Source organism: Podarcis filfolensis (genome assembly GCF_964270895.1).
Source record: "Podarcis filfolensis genome assembly, chromosome: 3".
NCBI lineage: Eukaryota > Metazoa > Chordata > Lepidosauria > Squamata > Lacertidae > Podarcis > Podarcis filfolensis.
This window is the reverse complement of record NC_139606.1, coordinates 64,034,053-64,052,918: the sequence shown is the minus strand read 5'-3', so window position 1 is coordinate 64,052,918 and position 18,866 is coordinate 64,034,053. Positions and strand designations below refer to the sequence as shown.

The 18,866-nt window shown below is 41.5% G+C and overlaps 1 protein-coding gene across 2 annotated transcripts in view; it reads right to left on the bottom strand.

The window, feature by feature from the left end:
* Nucleotides 1-18,866, bottom strand: part of UTRN (utrophin) — a 317,035-nt gene that overhangs the window by 113,145 nt on the left and 185,024 nt on the right. For both annotated transcript variants that reach the window (XM_083607527.1, XM_083607528.1), the window contains one exon: nt 1,215-1,387. In XM_083607527.1, coding sequence (XP_083463653.1) covers nt 1,215-1,387 — 173 coding nt within the window. The remainder of the gene's footprint in view (nt 1-1,214; nt 1,388-18,866) is intronic.

Genomic DNA, 18,866 nt, shown 5'->3' with positions numbered 1-18,866 from the left:
TTTTGATGTGAAGTAATCTAAGGTAGGATTCAACCAAGTTGCCATGTGTACAGAATGAGGCTTTCCTCTCTCCTTCCCCCGTCACCATGTCCCTTAAATCTGCTTTGGATAATTGGGGAAATTACCAATTTTACAAATTACCAAGAACAGGTTTAGGGAGTGTTCCAATTTTCAAACTGGCAGGGCACAACGGTGAGCAGCTCAGACACAATGTTATGTGGTCACACAGTTAGTAAGGGACCAGGTTTTTTATCCCCGATCCCATGTCCTCAACACAGCGATGCTACACCTGGGCCACTGGCAAGGGGGTGGGAAGTGGGTTGCTTGGCATGTCTCTCAACATCAGGTTGCCTGCACAGGGGGGCCCTTGCTACCTAGTGGTGAAAAGTGCAGAAGGAGTCTTCAACAAATTAGCAAACCACCATTTTAATCTATTCCTCCCATGCTCACAACATGTCAGGGGTACTTGAGATATGGCTAGCACACTATTCCTGCCAGGCAGCAAGGATTTCCTCACCCACACATTCTAGTTCTCCAGAAGGTGTAACCAGCACCTGCTGGTTCCCCTGGGCCTTGGCATTTGCCTTAGGGGTTTTTTTTTCTAGAGAAGAGGCAAATAAGAGGTAACATGATAGAGATGTATGGTGTGCAGAAAGAATACAGAGAAAAGTTTTCCTCCCCTTCTCACAGCACTAGGGGATGTCCAATGAAGCTGAATGTTGGAAGATGAAGGATACACAAATGAAAGCACTTCTTCAGACAATGCACAGTTAAAGTGTGGAATTTGCACCCACAAGAGGTAGAGATGAGCACTAATTTGGAAGGCTTTAAAAGAGAATTACACAATTTCATCAAGGATGAGGCAATCAATGACAACTAACCCTAACAGCTATAGTCTGCCTCCGCTGTTGGGAACCAAAATGCTTCTGAATATCAGGTGCTAGGAATCACAGGTGAGGACCGTGGTGTTGCACACAAGCCCTGCTTGTGGGCTTCCCATGGGCATCTGGTAGGCCACTGTGAGAGGAAAATGTTGGACAAGATGGCCCTGGACCTGATCCAGTAGGGCTCTTATGTTTATTTGGACATGCCGGCGCATGATAGGATGGCGCTAACATGAAATTGGTGCATTTTTAAGCTGTGTCCATACTTGTACAAAAATGAATCACAGGAAGCAGCCCTGATACAGATGTAACTTTCAAATCATATTTTACCTGATACTAGCAGACTTCGCTTTCAGGTCATTCCAGCGCTGGTTCATGTCATCAATGCGGTGTTGGAGCAGCGCAGCCTCATCAGTGTTTCCCAAGGCTTTTACCATCTTCTGCCTGTTTCCATCGATGCTTTTGAAGATGTCATTGTGGGCATCAATTTCAGCCTGGATGTCCTAGGAAACAAAAACAAAAGAAAGAAAGAAAAGAAAGTCCACTTGTGTTAATACTGTACTCAGAAAGAGATAATGAACTATTCAGAATTCCCCTATCTCCCTATCAAAAACCAAGGTTACCACATAGGAATAATTTTTTTAATGCTACTATTCAGATATTCATAAAAGAGATCTCTGTTTAGCCTAACAGTATATGCTCTTGAAAAAATTGAAAGAAATAGAAGAAATATGCTACTTCAAGAACGAACTGTTCAGATGAGTATCATATGGCCGCATTCTGACAACTGTTGTCAATCTCCCTAGCATGCACACAATTTTCCTATACACAATGAAGTACATAATTATGCCAGTATCGCTGTCAACATTTACCTCAAGGAATACTAAAGATTTCAAAATAAATTACTTACTTCATGTTAACACAAGCCATTTAAGACAGATCCAGATGGCAACGATTTCTTGCACAGTGTAGGTTGCTTTTAGGAGCACTTGAAGAGTCCCAATGAGAAAGCAATTTCTCCCCTACAACTCCCCCAGCCCTGCATCACCAGTAAACTAAAGCCAGATAGCTAAACTCATTCCCATATGGAATAAGCAACTGAGAAGGGTTGAAATAACACATCCAGTATCCAAAGCATTAAGCCAACTAATCAAGGTCAAGAGTATAAAGTGCTAAGTAGAGTCCATCTTGAATTGAATAACTAATGACGATAGAATTTTACAGCTGTATGGAGAAGGGCTTTCTGTGCTGCTGCCTACATTTTGGAATGATCTCCCTGTTGAGAGCAGGTGTGCACTGAGATCTGGATGCTTCTCCCGAAAGCTAAAATCCTGCCTCTTTACATGAGCTTTTCTTGACGGTTAATACCAGTTCCTAGCTGCTGGAATTGATACTGAAGTTTTAGTGCTGCTTTTTAAATATGATATTGTTTTGTTATGTTTTGTTATATGTTGCTTGTTTTATTGTTTTTGAAATCACATTGGTATTTCTTTAAAATGATGATAATGATAATGATAATGATTCTTGATACAAGTCTTCAGAAGATTCCAAGACTCAGAAACTTACCTTTCTGAAGTTGCCGAATGCAAGGGGTAACATGACCTTACGTCAGTGTGTTATGCCTTGTAGCAAGGAAGGGGAACCTATGGCCCTCTGTATGTTGTTGGACTACAACTCCCATCCGCCATGGTTAGGGATGATAAGAGTTGTAGTCCAACCATACGTGGTGGGCTGCAAGCTTCTTCATCCCTACTATAGACTTAATAAATATTTATAAGAAAGTCTAGCGATCTGGACAGGGATGTCCAATTGGCAGGCTGGAGGCAGAGCACAAAGAAGTCTAGTGGTTCTTTCCCCAAAACATTTTAAATTTCCCACAAGTCAATGTGCCTTCTCAGCTTTTACATGTCATATATTATATTCTATATAAACACATGCATACAAATCTGTGTGTGTGTGATGCCCCGGAATGTATTATTTATTAATGAACTAAGAAGATGTACAGCCTGCCCTGTCCAATGGACAGATGTTGGACTTGCAGCGAGGGAACCGCCAGAAGGCCCTCAGCACTGGACCTCAGTGTCGGGGCAGAACGATGGGGGTGGAGACACTCCTTCAGGTATACTGGGCCGAGGCCTCTGAGGGTGCCAGTACCAGGGTGGGGTACAACATAAAACAAATTATAAAAACTTCAGTAAAACAGAACAAAAAAAAAACTCCCAAGAAATCAAGAAAAGAGGAGCTTCTATTTTTCAAAAGTAAAGCAAAAAGCACTGTGAAATGAACACCAACATGACTGCTTACTAACATCTGGGCAAGAATGTTTAAACATAGGGGGAAAGCCATGGGGCATACAGTATATCTCCATGGGATTAATCAGTGAAGATTATTACAGGAACCTTGTGGTGCTACAAACATGATTTTCCTTTTGAGAGAATCAAATTCAACAAGCCTGGAATGCCATAAAGAGCTGATTCTTTCATATTCATTTCAGCATGTTCCATTCTCTCCCGAGTGAGCTTTTACACAGGTGCCCACGAGGGTAGCACAGCATCTAAAAATGGCCGTTATTCATACGACAGGCATTTAAGAATTCATTGACTGCTCCTGTTCATTTAGGGTATTGTGGAATGCATAATTATCCTCACTGGGAAAAGAAAACAGATGTATGGATGAAAATATGAAATCTCAGGGACACATTTGACGCTTCAACAAAGTTAGTGAAATAAAACTTGGAATTGTTTGTTTCTTCAGAGGGAGAAATGTTTTAGACACTCAGCAAGTACTTCCTTGTTTACAGGGCTCTCGACACATACATCTGTAGGAGTGTGGGACTCTTTCAGAGGAAGGATGGGGTGGTGAGTGGGGCTAACCTGCATGGTCTCTGTGCGTTCTTACAATGACTAGAGGGGGCTGCGAGTGAACTATGTGACGTTTAATAGAACACTCTTGCAATGGTTTTTGTGTTTTCTTCATAACCATATGTAGCTTCTTTGTATTTATTTCCCTTTCATCTCCTTAACATCTTGTGATATTTGAGAGTGATTTTGTCACATGTATTCAGACTCGCAGATTGACTCCTCAAGTATCAGTAATATAAGTGCAGCTGACAGAAATGTTAATCACCTTGTCCCCACCAAATTGACCCTTTAAAACTGAGGTAGCAGAAGCAAGCACTCCTCACGGCTGAACTTTTAGAACGTTCCACAGTGGAAATGAAATCACATAGGGTTTTTTATTCTTCCAAGTTGCACCTCCTTTCATCACCCCTTGCCCACGGTCTCTCTCCATTTACACAATTATGATGAAGTTTTGCTTCTCAATTGGTTGGTTATCTGGGGTAGATTCTGTTTATACATGTACTGTCTCTGAACTCAAATGCAGGGGACCAAATTGAAGAAAAACCCATTGTAATGCTATGAAAAGGTGTTGCTGTAGCATTCTTTACATGGTTAGCATCACTATAATAGTATCTAACAGAAAAATACAAAAAGCTTGATCCTGAAAACAGCAATGAGGGGAAAGGCTCTACATCACTGCTGAATCATCGTTTAAGAAGAAGTTTAATTTTTTCCTTCTTGAAAAAAGTTCCAAATTTTAAATGAAAGCTTGTGAAGATTATGTCTGTGCAGCCCTGACCATTTGATCAGGAAAGGATACAGTATATGCAGCTTACACACACACACACACACACACACACACACACACCAAACTATGGCAGAGGTAGGGAGTGCTTTTTGGTTTGAGGGTTGGCACTGTCTCTTGGCCAACCCTTTGGGGCCACATGCTAGTGGTGGGGAATGCTAAAACCAAAGTTTATGGGGCCAATCCACACTTGTACACAAACATACACACACAGTCACACAACATTAACATGGGCACCTAGAATCTCTGTCTCCCTTTTCTCTTTTGTTTCACTCAGTCCATCTATTCCCTTCCATCTCCTCCTCTTCACTTTCTCCCTATTGGACCAGCAGGATTGTCAATGGGGCCAAATGTTGTCAGGTGAAGAGAAAAGGAGAACACTCATGACAAGAATTCCTGGGAGGCTGGAAGCAGGAAGTGTGGTGCACCATCACTCTTATGGATGAAGCAGTTGGCCAGGGGCAGGTGTACCACTGGTGATGGTGTCCCATGGCCCTGCAGTGTTGTGTTAGCACTGCCAATGCCAATATCAAAATTGTCATTGCCAGTAAATTAATTGTGGGCAGCGGCAGGCCACTGGGCATGGCTTGGGCCAGATTGGGTCCATGGGTTGGCTGTTCCCCTGTCACAAGATATACAGGCAGAAATGTAATTAAACTAATATGGAACTCTTTGGTGGGCACTAAAAAGCAAACAAACTAGCGATGTCAACAACAACAAATATTACCTAATTTAGACTATACATCTGCCCACTCAAATGTATTATGAACTGAATGTCATTTCACCATCTCAGAAAGTTAAACAAGATTTTGTTCGTGCACAGGCAAAATTCAGGCTGACCAGATCTGTAAATTCACGTGCAAAAGTTCTTTAACGTTAACTCTTTACTATCAGTGAAATTCTCATTTGAATCCACATTCCCTCTGAAAGTCTGGACTATAAAGCTGGCTACTGTATGGTGCAGGCACAGAAATTCTTTAATGCTAACCTTTACTCTTGACGAAACTCTTTTTGACTGCCGTGAACTATGTGACTAGAGACCACCCAGCCAGGCTTGTCATTTGTTTGGCAAGTCATCTTGTCTCTCTGGGTCAGTTCTTTGATTGTTTCTTGCAAATGTTTTCGTTAGTTGCTTTCCCCCTGCCCAGATTCTGATCTAAAACCCTCTCTTACTCCTGCAGTTGTTTGTTTTGGCAGGAGGAGACAGCAACTGAATTTCCAGGGAACTCTCAATCATGCTTGGTGCTAGCAACTGGCATTCCTAGATCGCAATATGACAAGGACCAGAACTCTCAGAAACAGGCTAGCTTTTTTTCTGAATGTACCTGAGAAAAACAAACTCAAACAGATTGTTGAACAGGTAAAGGCTGCAAAGGGTGACCATGTCAAGGTGAAGAGCCATGGCTCAGTGCTGAAGCATCTGCTTTGCATGCGGACGATCCCAGGTTCAATCCTCAGCCTCTCCAGGTAGGGCTGGGAATGTCCTCTGCCTGAAATCCTAAAGAGCTTCTGCCTGTCAGCGTAGACAATACTGAGCTCCAGTAGATCAACAGTCTCACTCAGTATAAGGCAGCTCCCTGCATAAACCACCCCACCTGCTTCATTCATCTTCATTTGCTTTCATCACCATCACCTTCATTTTGTACCCGGTTGTGTAGACTGCGAGACTTTTTGCTGGTATGTGTTTTTCTAAGCATGGTAAAGGTAAAGGGACCCCTGACCATTAGGTCCAGTCGTGACCGACTCTGGGGTTGCGGCGCTCATCTCGCTTTATTGGCCGAGGGAGCCGGCGTACAGCTTCTGAGTCATGTGGCCAGCATGACTAAGCATTTTCTAAGCATATTTTAATATGGGTAAACACATAAATAAATTGCCGCCACTTTCACAAAGCTGAGCGGGCTACCAATACAATATGGCTCACACCTTAATCTTTAGGGAGACTCCTTTCATAGGAAAATAAGGAGAGCTCTGTTGGATCAAGTCAATGGCCCATCTAGTCCAACGTCCGGTTCTCACAGCAGGGCCTGAGCACAAGAGCACCCTACCCTCCAACATTTTTCAACAACCTTCATACTGGTCCATCCACCCTCTGATATGTGCAAGTCTCCTCAGACATGTACAATTGTACAGACACATACAAATAAAGACACAAAATAGTTAAGGATGCTACATTTTGACAGGCAACAAGGTAAACAAGGCATCCAATGCTTGAAATTTAAGTTTCATAAAATTAAGGAGGGCTACAAAATTCCCCCCATATGTTCATTTCCCAATTATCTTGTCTACAGACTGGTACAGATGCGTTGCCAATCTGCCAGTCTTCTAATTTTGTTCTCTTTTAATTTCAGGCTCCTGATAAAGTTTTTAAACTCAAACTTTTTTCTTCCTTACAGGTTACCAATGTGCACCAGCCAAAAAAAAGAGAGGGGGGAATCTAATCACCACACGTATAAAAACATCAAGATAGCTACAAGTCTATACATACAAGTAGGCAAAACCCCAAAGCACTACTGTGACTAACCAGCAGCTGCACCCAAAAAAACTACTTGAAGCTGTGGTTAGGGTTCAGTCTGTCTGAAATTAACATGAAGCAAACCCCTTTGAGAATAAACCTTTTCCAGGTAGCACACCAAAAGTATTTTAGCTTCTGATCGTTTTGTTTGCAAGTGAAAATGTAAAACCTGTGGCATGATCTCTCAGGGGAAGCTGAAGCCTCAATCCATACACAACAAGCACAACCCAGTGGGACTGCTTCCTTCCATACAGATGTAATCAGGAGCATCTCCATTTGGTCACTGCTAACAGGGACTTGCTGTCATTGATAAAGCACCTTTGGCTCTGTAGGGCAGACGAAGCCGCTTGCAGCATTTTGAATCCAACACTTTAGGTATCCCTTCCTACAATAAATCAGCTCCTATTTCTCCTGCTTCCAGCATAGCAGGGTAAAGAGCATGTTAAATACCTGTTCTTCTGCATCAAATGGTGGAGGGAGGGGGACCTACCACAGAAAATTACAAACAATACAGGTCCAGTTTCCATGTTTCAGAACATAGGTGTAACTTTGTCTTTATTTACAAACACCTATAACTGTAGACAAATGAATGTACAGTGGGACCTCGGGTTACATACGCTTCAGGTTACATACGCTTCAGGTTACAGACTCCGCTAACCCAGGAATAGTACCTCGGGTTAAGAACTTTGCTTCAGGATGAGAACAGAAATCGTGCTCCAGCAGCACGGCAGCAGCAGGAGGCCCCATTAGCTAAAGTGGTGCTTCAGGTTAAGAACAGTTTCAGGTTAAGAACAGACCTCCAGAACGAATTAAGTTCTTAACCCGAGATACCACTGTAAATTTAGAAAGGAAGAACCACACAGAAAAAGAAAGCTTTGCATGCTAACCCTTGCACAGAACTACTATTGTACTCAAGCAGCTTGTAGACATGGATGTAAACAAAGCTATTAAATCCTTGTAAAACTGTAACTAAAAGATAACACTGCCTAGAATAATACCAATTGTGAATAAAGTATAGGTAAATCAAAGTGTAACTGTTGGGCCATTGGTTATGCTTATTTTTTTAAAAAAGCATAATGAAATTAAGAGCTCAAGTTGTTTTAATATCATATCTGGTGTTATTTTTTTTAAAAAAAGAATCTTCTATGTTCCCATTTAAGCAAGGTCATTAAATAATACCCAAAACCTTATCAGGAACCTCCCAATACAGTCTGCATCACCTCCAGAATAGTGATATGCAGCTTGAGACATAGACACTCTTGTTGAGCAAAGGGTCTCCAATAGCTAACACCTGGTGAATTTTCATCCTTTTAATAGCAGCATTTTGGAGTGTGGGAATGTTTATTTCTGAAGTCTCCAAAACATATACATACACATACATCAGCCTTGGTAACACAAAGAATGACTCTGACAACAAGCCAGAACTACAGAATTACTTTCTGATTTTTCCCATTTTAGTCTTTTAACTGCTATGAGCCAACAGTCCCATATAAGTGCCAGGAGAAAAAATAAGGCAGACAAAAACAAATCACACTCCTGCTCTAAGTGAAGACATGACCATTCACCTTCACACGTGCATGGTGTGTGTGTGTGTGTGTGTGTGTGTGTGTGTGCGCGCGCACACACACACACACACACACACACACCCCTGCCCCCAAGTGCTCAGAATAATTAAAGGGTTACCAACCAAAGCTCAAGGAAGGCATTCCATACCACTGAGGCCACCTGATCCTCAACTAACAGCAATGGATCTGGAAGATATCCCAAGCTGTGTGCCTGCTCCTTTGGAGGGAGTGTAACCCCATCAAGACCAGGCAACCTCTCATCCATCTGGTCTAGACTCTAAGGAACCACCCACTCACAGTGCCTCAGTCTTATCTGGGGTTGTACTGGTCTGCCCTCAGAGGCTGCCCATTTAGGCCTTAGGGAGTTCCTTACTAACATGGTCACACCTCTGTCAAAATCCTGGTCAATCTCTAGAAAACCAAGGGGGAACCTATAGCCCTCTGGCTGTTGTTGGACTACAACACCCATCAACCCTAGCCAGCATGGCCACTAGTAAGTGGTGATGGGAGTTGTAGTTCATCACCTGGAGGGCCACATGTTCCCCATCCTTGATCTAGAATAAAGTGATGGCCCAGGAAATTGGACACAATTCCCCACTACCTAGGCAAACTCTCTTGCTGACTGAAGACCATTGTGCTTCCTGGTATCCCAGGGAAGTCGAGGAAGTGGAAATAATGGACAGGATTTTGTATTTTGTTGTATTACAATATGAGCTCTTTGGAATTCAAATTGTAATACAATGCAATATGTAAGAAATAAAAGAAACTACGAAAATACAATTAAAAATCATAGAGTGCCCTACAATTGCTACAACAGGTAGAAAACTCATTAAGTGGTCCATCAAGACCCTCAGCATTTTTCAAGTGGTCTGGCAGGGTGTGTGTTGGAAACTACTGTCCTAGACAGCCAAGTAATTTGTGTTCCCAACAATCAACCAACATGATAACTGCTTTGTCATTAGGAAAATGTGTAGGAATCCAATTAAAGGCTCACATTCAAATTTCTGACTACTATAGCCAACTAAAACGGCCAGGATTCTGCTGCAGCAACATCAAATATATATAAGCATATAAGCAAGCAACAAGTAATGTATTTTTACAAAATAAGTTATCCTTACATGAATACAATAGCAACACTAATTTGCATCTTTTATAATGATTTACAACTTTCTCCCTTGTTCAAAATCTGTGACATCAATTTCCTTGGTGCTGAACTTGTTACTATTAGAGTAAAAATGCAATGGGGGATTTGGGGGTGGGCATTAGCAGCTGGAAACTGAAACTTGCAAGCACCAGATCTCCTTTGAAAGAAGCAGACAGAACTGCCCACATAGGAGCTGCTTTCCAAACACATCACTAAATTAATTGAAAGCTGGCACATTAAAGTTGCCACTATAGCTTGCTAACCTTCAGTATCTGATCTAAACTTTTACAATTAATAGCTGCAATTACAACACACGGTCCAGCTATTGGTAATAATTACCAGCTCTCAAATCAAGTGAAACACAGCAATTAATTAAGACTACACATGTTATGCTAAGGGTGTTTAAACAAACAAGCAAACAAACAAACAAACAAACAGAACCATTATTGCCACATACTTTCTAATATGTTTCCGAATGCCACTCAAAACATCTCTTTCTAATGCCAACAACTGGTATGATATCCAATTTGTGTTTGATTTCAGTTAGCTAGCTAGTAGGATTCACAAAAGTTATATAAATGGTAACTCCAAAAGAGCAGCATTCAATATATTTGCTCGCCTCTTACTTTGAAACTTATCCCTTCCACTGAGCAAAACCCAATGGTGTCAACAAGCATTATAGTAGTACTATTGCACAGCATGTGTACATTAGTGATTCGAAGCCTGAAAAAGATGCAGGTGGAAAAAAAATTCACTCCTTTTGCTATATGTCAACTTTTGATGTGCCATTCTAATTGAAAGAAGCAAAGTCAAGGTTTAGAATTTGCTGCATCAATGCATTTTTCAGATACCAAACACATCTCTGGTACTTAGGAGAAAAGGAAACATTTTAAGAACGACCAATGAACGACCAAAGTACCATATTTCCCCAGCATTACTCTTATTAGGCTGCTTGATACAATCTGAAGGCAGTAAAAGAGAGAAAAGAAAGGTGAGAAAAACACTGTTCACATTTGATGGAGCCACTGAACTACTTGCAAACTTAAAACAAAAAGAAAAAGCTACCGTCATTTCTTTCAGCAGGAAGTTATGAAATGCTTTCTGTTGAATAGCAAGTGTTCAATTGCATCACTCCATGAAAAGGCCCCTTATTCACATAACTGGGCACTGCTGGATAGTTCTGTTACTTATTAAGAAAGCATATGGAGGAGTTTGAATTAATGCTACAGGCAGTACAAGAAAAAATGCCATTGCAGAATACTTTTTTTAAAAAAACAACAACCCATGAGGCACTGTGTATTCTCCCAGAAAAAAAGAATATTCAGAATTTTCTTCTTCTTTTTAAAGAAAAGTAAAGAGTTTAAACTCGCCTTCTTCATACCTTTTCAAATGTTGTCAGTAATTCCCGTAAGCTGAAGTTCAGGCCAATCATTCTTCACTCTCCCTTTGGCACCTACATCTTCCTAACGAAGGTTTTCAAATCAACAGGTCTGTTGCCTTCAAAAGGTGTGCATACATATATTTTTCCAACTATATCTCTTCAAAGTTCTTTGGAAAATCCTGGTCAGTGGCAGCTTAGGCCGCAACATCATTCTGCTGCCCCACTGTGCCCAATTGTTTTCAGGCTGGATAGTTCAGAGTAAGTAAGCTTAATTCTACTTGTTCTATTAACCAGGTTCCATGAGGCTGGCATGTTTTCCTCGTCTCACTAGACCGCCCAGGATTCCCTTTTGCTCACCTCACTAATGACCTGCAGGCCCAAAATATTTTCTCTCCTGGGCCCCAAGCTCAACGTTTGGTCTCAATTACACTCCGCAAACGACGCTATATCCTCATGGCACATAAAAGAAAGAAAGGAAAATACTCTGCCAGTGTTTCTCCATTCATTTACAAATGACTTTTGCTTAAAAATAAAAAAAATGTGCTGTAAAACAACAGCCAACTTGTGAAAAAAGTTAAAGTAGGACAAATTGCACTTCAGTCTGAAGGAAAAAGGCATCACCAAATGCTGGAAAACAGGCTACCTCTTTTCTCCTGTTCTCTCTCTCACACACGCTGTCCTGGTGACCAGCAGACTTGTGTTGCTATGGAAATAACCAAGCCAGTTTCACTCCATTTCCCTCTGCCTGACTAGCCTAGGGGATGCTGCTCTGCTTTCCAATAGGAGGGGGGGAAACACCAGGAAAAAACCGTTATTCACTTTGTTTCAGTAAAACTCCCAAGCAAAATCTCACGAGATATATAACCTTCCCAACCTTCGCAGGGATCTTGTCCTTTAGATCCCCCACTAGCTCTGGCAACAGTGTGGCAATCCATCCCTAGGATATGTTTATTATTTTAATCTGCACCCTCCCTTCCACCACCCCTTGCTCTCCTCTGAAGCTAAGCCCACTCCCACTTCCTGGAGGCCTCCCCTCCCTTACTGAAAAAAACTTTAGTACCTATAGAGCAATGGAAAATCCTGGGCCATCAGCTCCTGCTATTTTACAACTTCTCTCATTCTCTTCTTCCAAAAGAAACCCAAACATTCATTCTTCCCGACTACGGCTTTGAAAAAAAATAACATTAAAACAAAACAAAAACGGTTAAAGTAACAGTAAATCTTGCGCCAAAGCCTGCTGCTGCTCTGCTTCCATTACCTCAGTCTCAACACACACAGATCGTTTTCATATGAGGCCTTTTGCTCTCATTTCAGCAGGAAACCTGACACCTGGAGTTTTGCTACTAGGCAATCACTTCCGATTTGCTAACAGAAAGAAAAGAAAAGAAAAAGAAATTCCATTCGAAAAGTGAAGAGAGTGCACATTTCAGTTTCTGCCAATGTTTCCTTTACATCTTATGGATGAGACGTACAAGGAAAACGCTTCGCTATATTTCCCAGCAAGCAAGCAATTTCTGAAAACTGAACAGTCACAAAGCCTCTCAGCACTGCAACTCTTACTCATATCAGTTCCATCTAAACCCACCAATGGCTTCACTTAACATCAGTGTGTCCATCACCAGTGTGAAACAGGTAGCGATCAGAGGAATACTACTCTGAAAGTGCTGCTGCAGAAGAACAGACTTAGTAAAAGAAATAAGAACGTTTGAAGATTTTTATTTCACTTGTGTGGGAAAAGTTGCTTTTGCTGTTACAAAAAAGTTTGTGAAATGTTAGCCATAGTATAGGAACACAGAGGTGGTGTTTGCATGTCATGCTACACCATAGTTTAGCACTATGCAGTGGCGTAGCGTGGGGGGTGCAGGGGGGCGGCCGCACCGGGCGCAACATCTGGGGGGCGCGCTCGAGACTCGAGTGCTAAAATCCATGGGTTAGGGGGCGCAAATTACTTGCCTTGCCCCGGGTGCTGACAACCCACGCTACGCCACTGGCACTATGTGCATGAACTGGCCAAAGAAGTCCCTCCTCCCTCACAGCTGAGACTTTGAGAGCGCCCCTTGCTTCCTTAAATTTATATAATTGTGGTTTATCACATAATCTGCTCAGATCCTGAACAAGCCAACTTCAAACTATCAGTTATGAAGCTAAGTTAACCATAGTTCATATCATCAACAACCTATAGTTTGGACAACACAACAATCCAACTTTAAGTAAAAATTAAAGTAAGATCTCCCCTCCAATAGCTCAGTCAGTAAAACATATTCTTAATCTAAGGCAGGCATAGGCAACTTCAGACCTCCACGTGTTTTGGGACTACAATTTCCATCATCCCTGACCACTGGTCCTGTTAGCTAGGGATGATGGGAGTTGTAGTCTGAAAACATCTGGAGGGCCAAGTTTGCCTATGCCTGATCTAAGGGTCGTAGGTTTGAACCCCATGTTTGGCAAAAGGCCCTGTCTTGCAGAGGGTTTGGCTAGATGGCCCTTGGGGTTCCTTCCAACTCCTCTGTGGTTCTACCCTAACTAGCAGCCCTTGAAAGCCTTTTCCTTCATGCGTCTGCCTAATGCCTCCTCTGACTGGCAAGATGACTCATGATACATAGCTCAGTCAGTAGAGAATGACTCTTAATCTCAGGGCCATGACTTGGAGCCCCATTTTGGGCAAAAGATTCCCGGATTGCAAGGGGTTGGACCTCCATGGTTCCTTCCAACTCTATACAGTGGTGCCTCGCAAGACAAAAAGAATCCGTTCCGCGAGTCTCTTCGTCTTGCGGTTTTTTCGTCTTGCGAAGCAAGCCCATTAGCGGCTTAGCGGATTAGCGCTATTAGCGGCTTAGCGGATCAGCTGATAAGCGGCTTAGCGGATCAGCTGTTAAGCGGCTTAGCGGATCAGCTGATAAGCGGCTTAGCGGATCAGCTGATAAGCGGCTTAGCGGATCAGCTGGTAAGCGGCTTAGCGGATCAGCTGTTAAGCGGCTTAGTGGCTTAGCGGATCAGCTGATAAGCGGCTTAGCGGCTTAGCGGATCAGCTGATAAGCGGCTAAGCGGCTTGGGAAAAGGGGGGGGAGGAAAAAAAACCCCGCAGGAACTCGCAAGACATTTTCGTCTTGCGAAGCAAGCCCATAAGAAATTCGTTTTGCAAAGCACCTCCAAAACGGAAAACCCTTTCGTCTAGCGGGTTTTCCGTCTTGCGAGGCATTCGTCTTGTGGGGCACCACTGTAGTTCTGAGTCTGTGATTCTATCCTACAAGTCATGTAAGAGGAAAAGAGGTGGGGGGAGGGAATGCAAGGCTAAATCTTGCTCATTCCAGTTCATACTCATCACACTAAACAGCATGAAATGTGAACACTGCCATTCATCCAAACATTGTTCCATAGCAAAGATGATAATGTATGCCAGATGAGCCGCAACAGAGATGGAGGCTTCTATTCAACATCACCAGGCATATGAAGAGACATTTGGAAAAACCTGGGCCATTTCGGTCCCCATTTTAAACATCCAAGCATTTCAGTTAGATGCGGAAATGCAAAACAAAAGCGGGCTTCTCAAATCCACCTCCCTCCCACTAATTTCACTGCTACCTGTACACCTGAACAGCTTTCAACAGAAAAATAAAAATAAATCAGATTTAAGAAGCATTATTTCACAAAACATATAATCAACTTATAGTAACCATTGCCATAATTATTTGCAATGCCACAAATATACCTGTTGGCACAATTAGATAAATAAAGACCAGGTTTAATATTGAAAGTCAAGTCACCTCAACATACCAAATGCTTACAGGAAGAAAAGACCAGGAAAGGGCTTCACCTGTAGGGTTACAATATTTCAAAAAGTGAAAATTGTTGAACTTTTTGGGGGGAGGGGGCAAAGTTGAGTTGTGTGTTTTTTTAAAGGAAATTCGCCCAAAAATAAACACTTCTGAAATGGGTTACCATACGCCCAGGTTTTCCTGATTGTCAGAAATTTCACCGGGGTGTTATTTCCAATGGACAACTCCCACATGTCTGGGAAATTCTGGATGTATGGCAGCCCTACTTATTGTGAGTATGGCTCTTCTTGTGTACTAAGTGAAATCTCATGTTAAGTTATTGTATACCTTCAAAATAAAATCTAGAAGCAGATATTGCCATCATGCCCTGCTTGCTGGTCTCCCTTGTGGTATCTGCACGATGACTGTCACCAGACTGCTAACTAAACAGATCACTGATCTCACCCAGAATGGAAATTTTTCCTCTTCCTGTGTCCAGTGGTTACATAAGCTGACGTGGTTAACAAATATTGCTGCCCTAGACTTACTGACGCAGACACAGTGTAACTAAACAACAGACCAAGACTGCATACTGATGTTGCCAGTACAGTTCCATTTTCCACAAAAATGTATAGCAGCTCTAAGAATTTTCCTCTGTTATTCTATAATTCACTTAAATAAGCACCCTTCCCCTACCTGATGTCCTCCAGATGTTTGGGACTACAAATGCCATCAGACCCCAGCCAGTGTGGCCAAATGGTCAAGGGATATCTGGAAGCCACTGCAGTGGGGAAAACTGTTTTAAAGCAAATTTAAAGGCTACGTGACTAGCATGAACGAGAGCATCTGTAGCAAAGGGTGCACAATTACCGTATGTACTACATTATTGGACTAAGCTGCTTCTGGCGAAACCAGAGCAGCACACAGCAACAACGTTTACCTTCCCGCCAGAGCATTAACTATTTATCTACTTGCACTTTGATGTGCTTCTGAACTGCTAGGTTGGCAGGAGCTGGGGCTGAGCAACGGGAGCTCACCCCGTCACAGGGATTTGAACCGCCGACCTTCTGATCGGCAAGCCCAAGAGGCTCAGTGGTTTAGACCACAGCGCCACCCGCGTCCCTTGTACATTATTGGACATTTATGTTTCTCTCTGTAACACAACTGGTCTTGCAATGAGAAAGCTCAACTAATTATTGGATTTTCTTGCAACTGAAACTCACACTTCCATGTTAAATACAAGGGGTGCAGTGGAGAGCCCCTTATAAACAGAAGCTTTACATTCTTCATCTTTGACAAAGAAATAAGCACGTAAATGCACAACCATAAATACAAAACACTTTAATTCTGAGACAAAAACAGAATGTCCAGCTATAGTTTACATTCCTGTGTAATTACAAAAATATAGTTCAGTTTTGTATGTGTAGACACCCAGAATCCAATTTTCCTAGCAAAAAAACCCACAAGCACTATAGAGAAATACAGACTTTACAAAAGACTGAAGACACCAAAGACTCTAGAAAGCTGGCATTCTGTCAGTTTAAGCACTTGTGCAAATAAGTTTCAGCTAATCTTTTAAGGATGAAACTGGCTTACTGCCACAAGCAGAACGATAACACAGATCACCTCTGAAAACTGTTTTGCCCAATGAATTTTGCAATTGAGTTTTTATGAAGGATATAACAGGAATGTTCTGGTGCTATTAGCACATCCTCCATTAACAATATTACCAAATACACTAAAAAAAGAGGTGTTTTACATGTACATGTCTATCAATAGAATGTTTAAGCCGATGTTGCAGGAAGATACATCAGTGCTAGCAATAAAGAGTGTGAGGCTTTAATGTTTACCACTTACACCAGTTAACACAACCACTATAAAAGAGCTTTCAGAACTGCTGTGCATGTTCTTTCAAACAGACTGCACAAATTCCATACAGGATATGACTTAATAATTAAAACTAAGTTCTGAAAAAAAGCCTAAATAGAAATGAATGTGCAATCTATAAAACTGCTATTCAACAGTCCAAAAGCCCAAAATCTGTATTGCAATGCTTACACACTATCTATTCTGTTTGAAACAGGCCAAGATGGCACATGCACACAAACATGTAGTGCGGATGACAAGAGTGCACAACATCAGTGCTTAAATGTTTGCGAGTTTTCAGAGAAAAGTAATTTTAATCAAGCACAGAGCTATGGAGCAGCCACAAAAACAAAGCTTTAGAGTTAGGAATATGTGAGTGGAACTCAATCCAGTAGAATCAATAAAACTGAAATTACACAGAAAAAAATAAAGACATTCCATTACTTCCATAAAAAGGAAAAATGCCTGATTGACTTTGACATGACCCTATACCAATGAAGTTGTATTAAACTATAGAAACCACCTCACTATGTTTTTACAATATCTTTCACATGGATTCTGCTGCTCAGCTTGTTTTTAGAAAACATAAAATAATATACCGGGCCACAGATATTGCCTCTGCAAAGTTTCCCTGATGTTTGAGAGTATGACAGAACAAGGGTTTTGAAGGAAACATTAATGCACGGGGGTGTGACATTTTAAAACCTTCACTAAAAACAAATAGTCTCTTCTTTTCTCCCCACTGCCCCGAGCACAAATCAAATATCTTATGGCAGCCTAAAAACAGATAAATAAATTCACAATGGCATAGAAGAAAGCCAGAGAAAGTGGGGGGCAACAAGGGGATTCTTTGTAGAATTTCGTAGATTTGGAAGAGATCCCAAGGGCCATCTAGTCCAGCCCCTTGCAATGCAGGCATCTCAGCTAAAGCATCCATGACAGATGGCCATCCAACCTATGCTTAAAAACCTCCAAGGAGGGTTTGAGGGAGACTGTTCCACTGTCAAACATCCATTGTAACATTAACTCTACATCACTTGGAATAATACTGAAAGGATTTTGAACCATTTAAGAAAATTCAGTGGCAATCTATGAGGATCACAAAGGAATAAAAGCTGAATGAACAAGATATATTTAGTTTTCAAATTAAGTTGATATATACTTCTTAAGCACTTAAAAAGCTGTAAAAATAAAATAAAGAGGTAACAATTGTTCACGCTATCTATGGAACACAGAAACTGTGATTGACTATTTTCTTACATAAACCCTTAAACTTAATTTTCTATACTAGAAAATCCAGCACTAATTAGAAACCTTGAACACTAAGAGTTCAAATATTCTGTCTTTCTTCAAAGTGTCATGTGATAATTAGTAATAAGTAATGGTTACATAAAATAATTTTACTTCATCAAAATATACGTGTTGCTTACTGCCTAAAACAAAGGATTGAATAGAGGCCAAAATTAGCAGTGAGAACAGTGCTTTCTTTTGTAGGTTATCCTTCTAATATGCAATTTTCTGGTTTATTATTCAGCTAACTGGTGAAAGGAAAAAAGCATTATAGTGTATTTGATGTTGTAGCCTGTCAGGGAGAACCTTGAATGCCACATCAAGAAAAAAAGACTAAGCCATTCTGAGGTTCATATCTAATTTTAACAGGCCTTGTTCACCTTGTGTCATTTTTTGTTTTCATCTCCCATTAGAACTTGAATGCTGACTGCTTCATTAACACCTAAAATCCTATTACAGTGGTTTCACATCAGCTTTCTAGATTATCAGCGCTTAGGACAATAAGTACAGTGGTACCTTGGGTTAAGAACTTAATTTGTTCTGGAGGTCCGTTCTTAACCTGAAACTGTTCTTAACCTGAGGTACCACTTCAGCTAATGGGGCCTCCTGCTGCCGCACAATTTCTGTTCTCATCCTGAAGCAAAGTTCTTAACCCGAGATACTATTTTTGGGTTTGCGGAGTCTGTAGCCTGAAGCGTCTGTAACCCGAGGTACCACTGTACACAGTTGTTACCAATTGTTTCCCATGTCCATCTTCTCTCATGGATAGACACCGACTATGGGGCTGTTGCTTTTCACAGCACAGAGTGCCTTATATTCCTGAA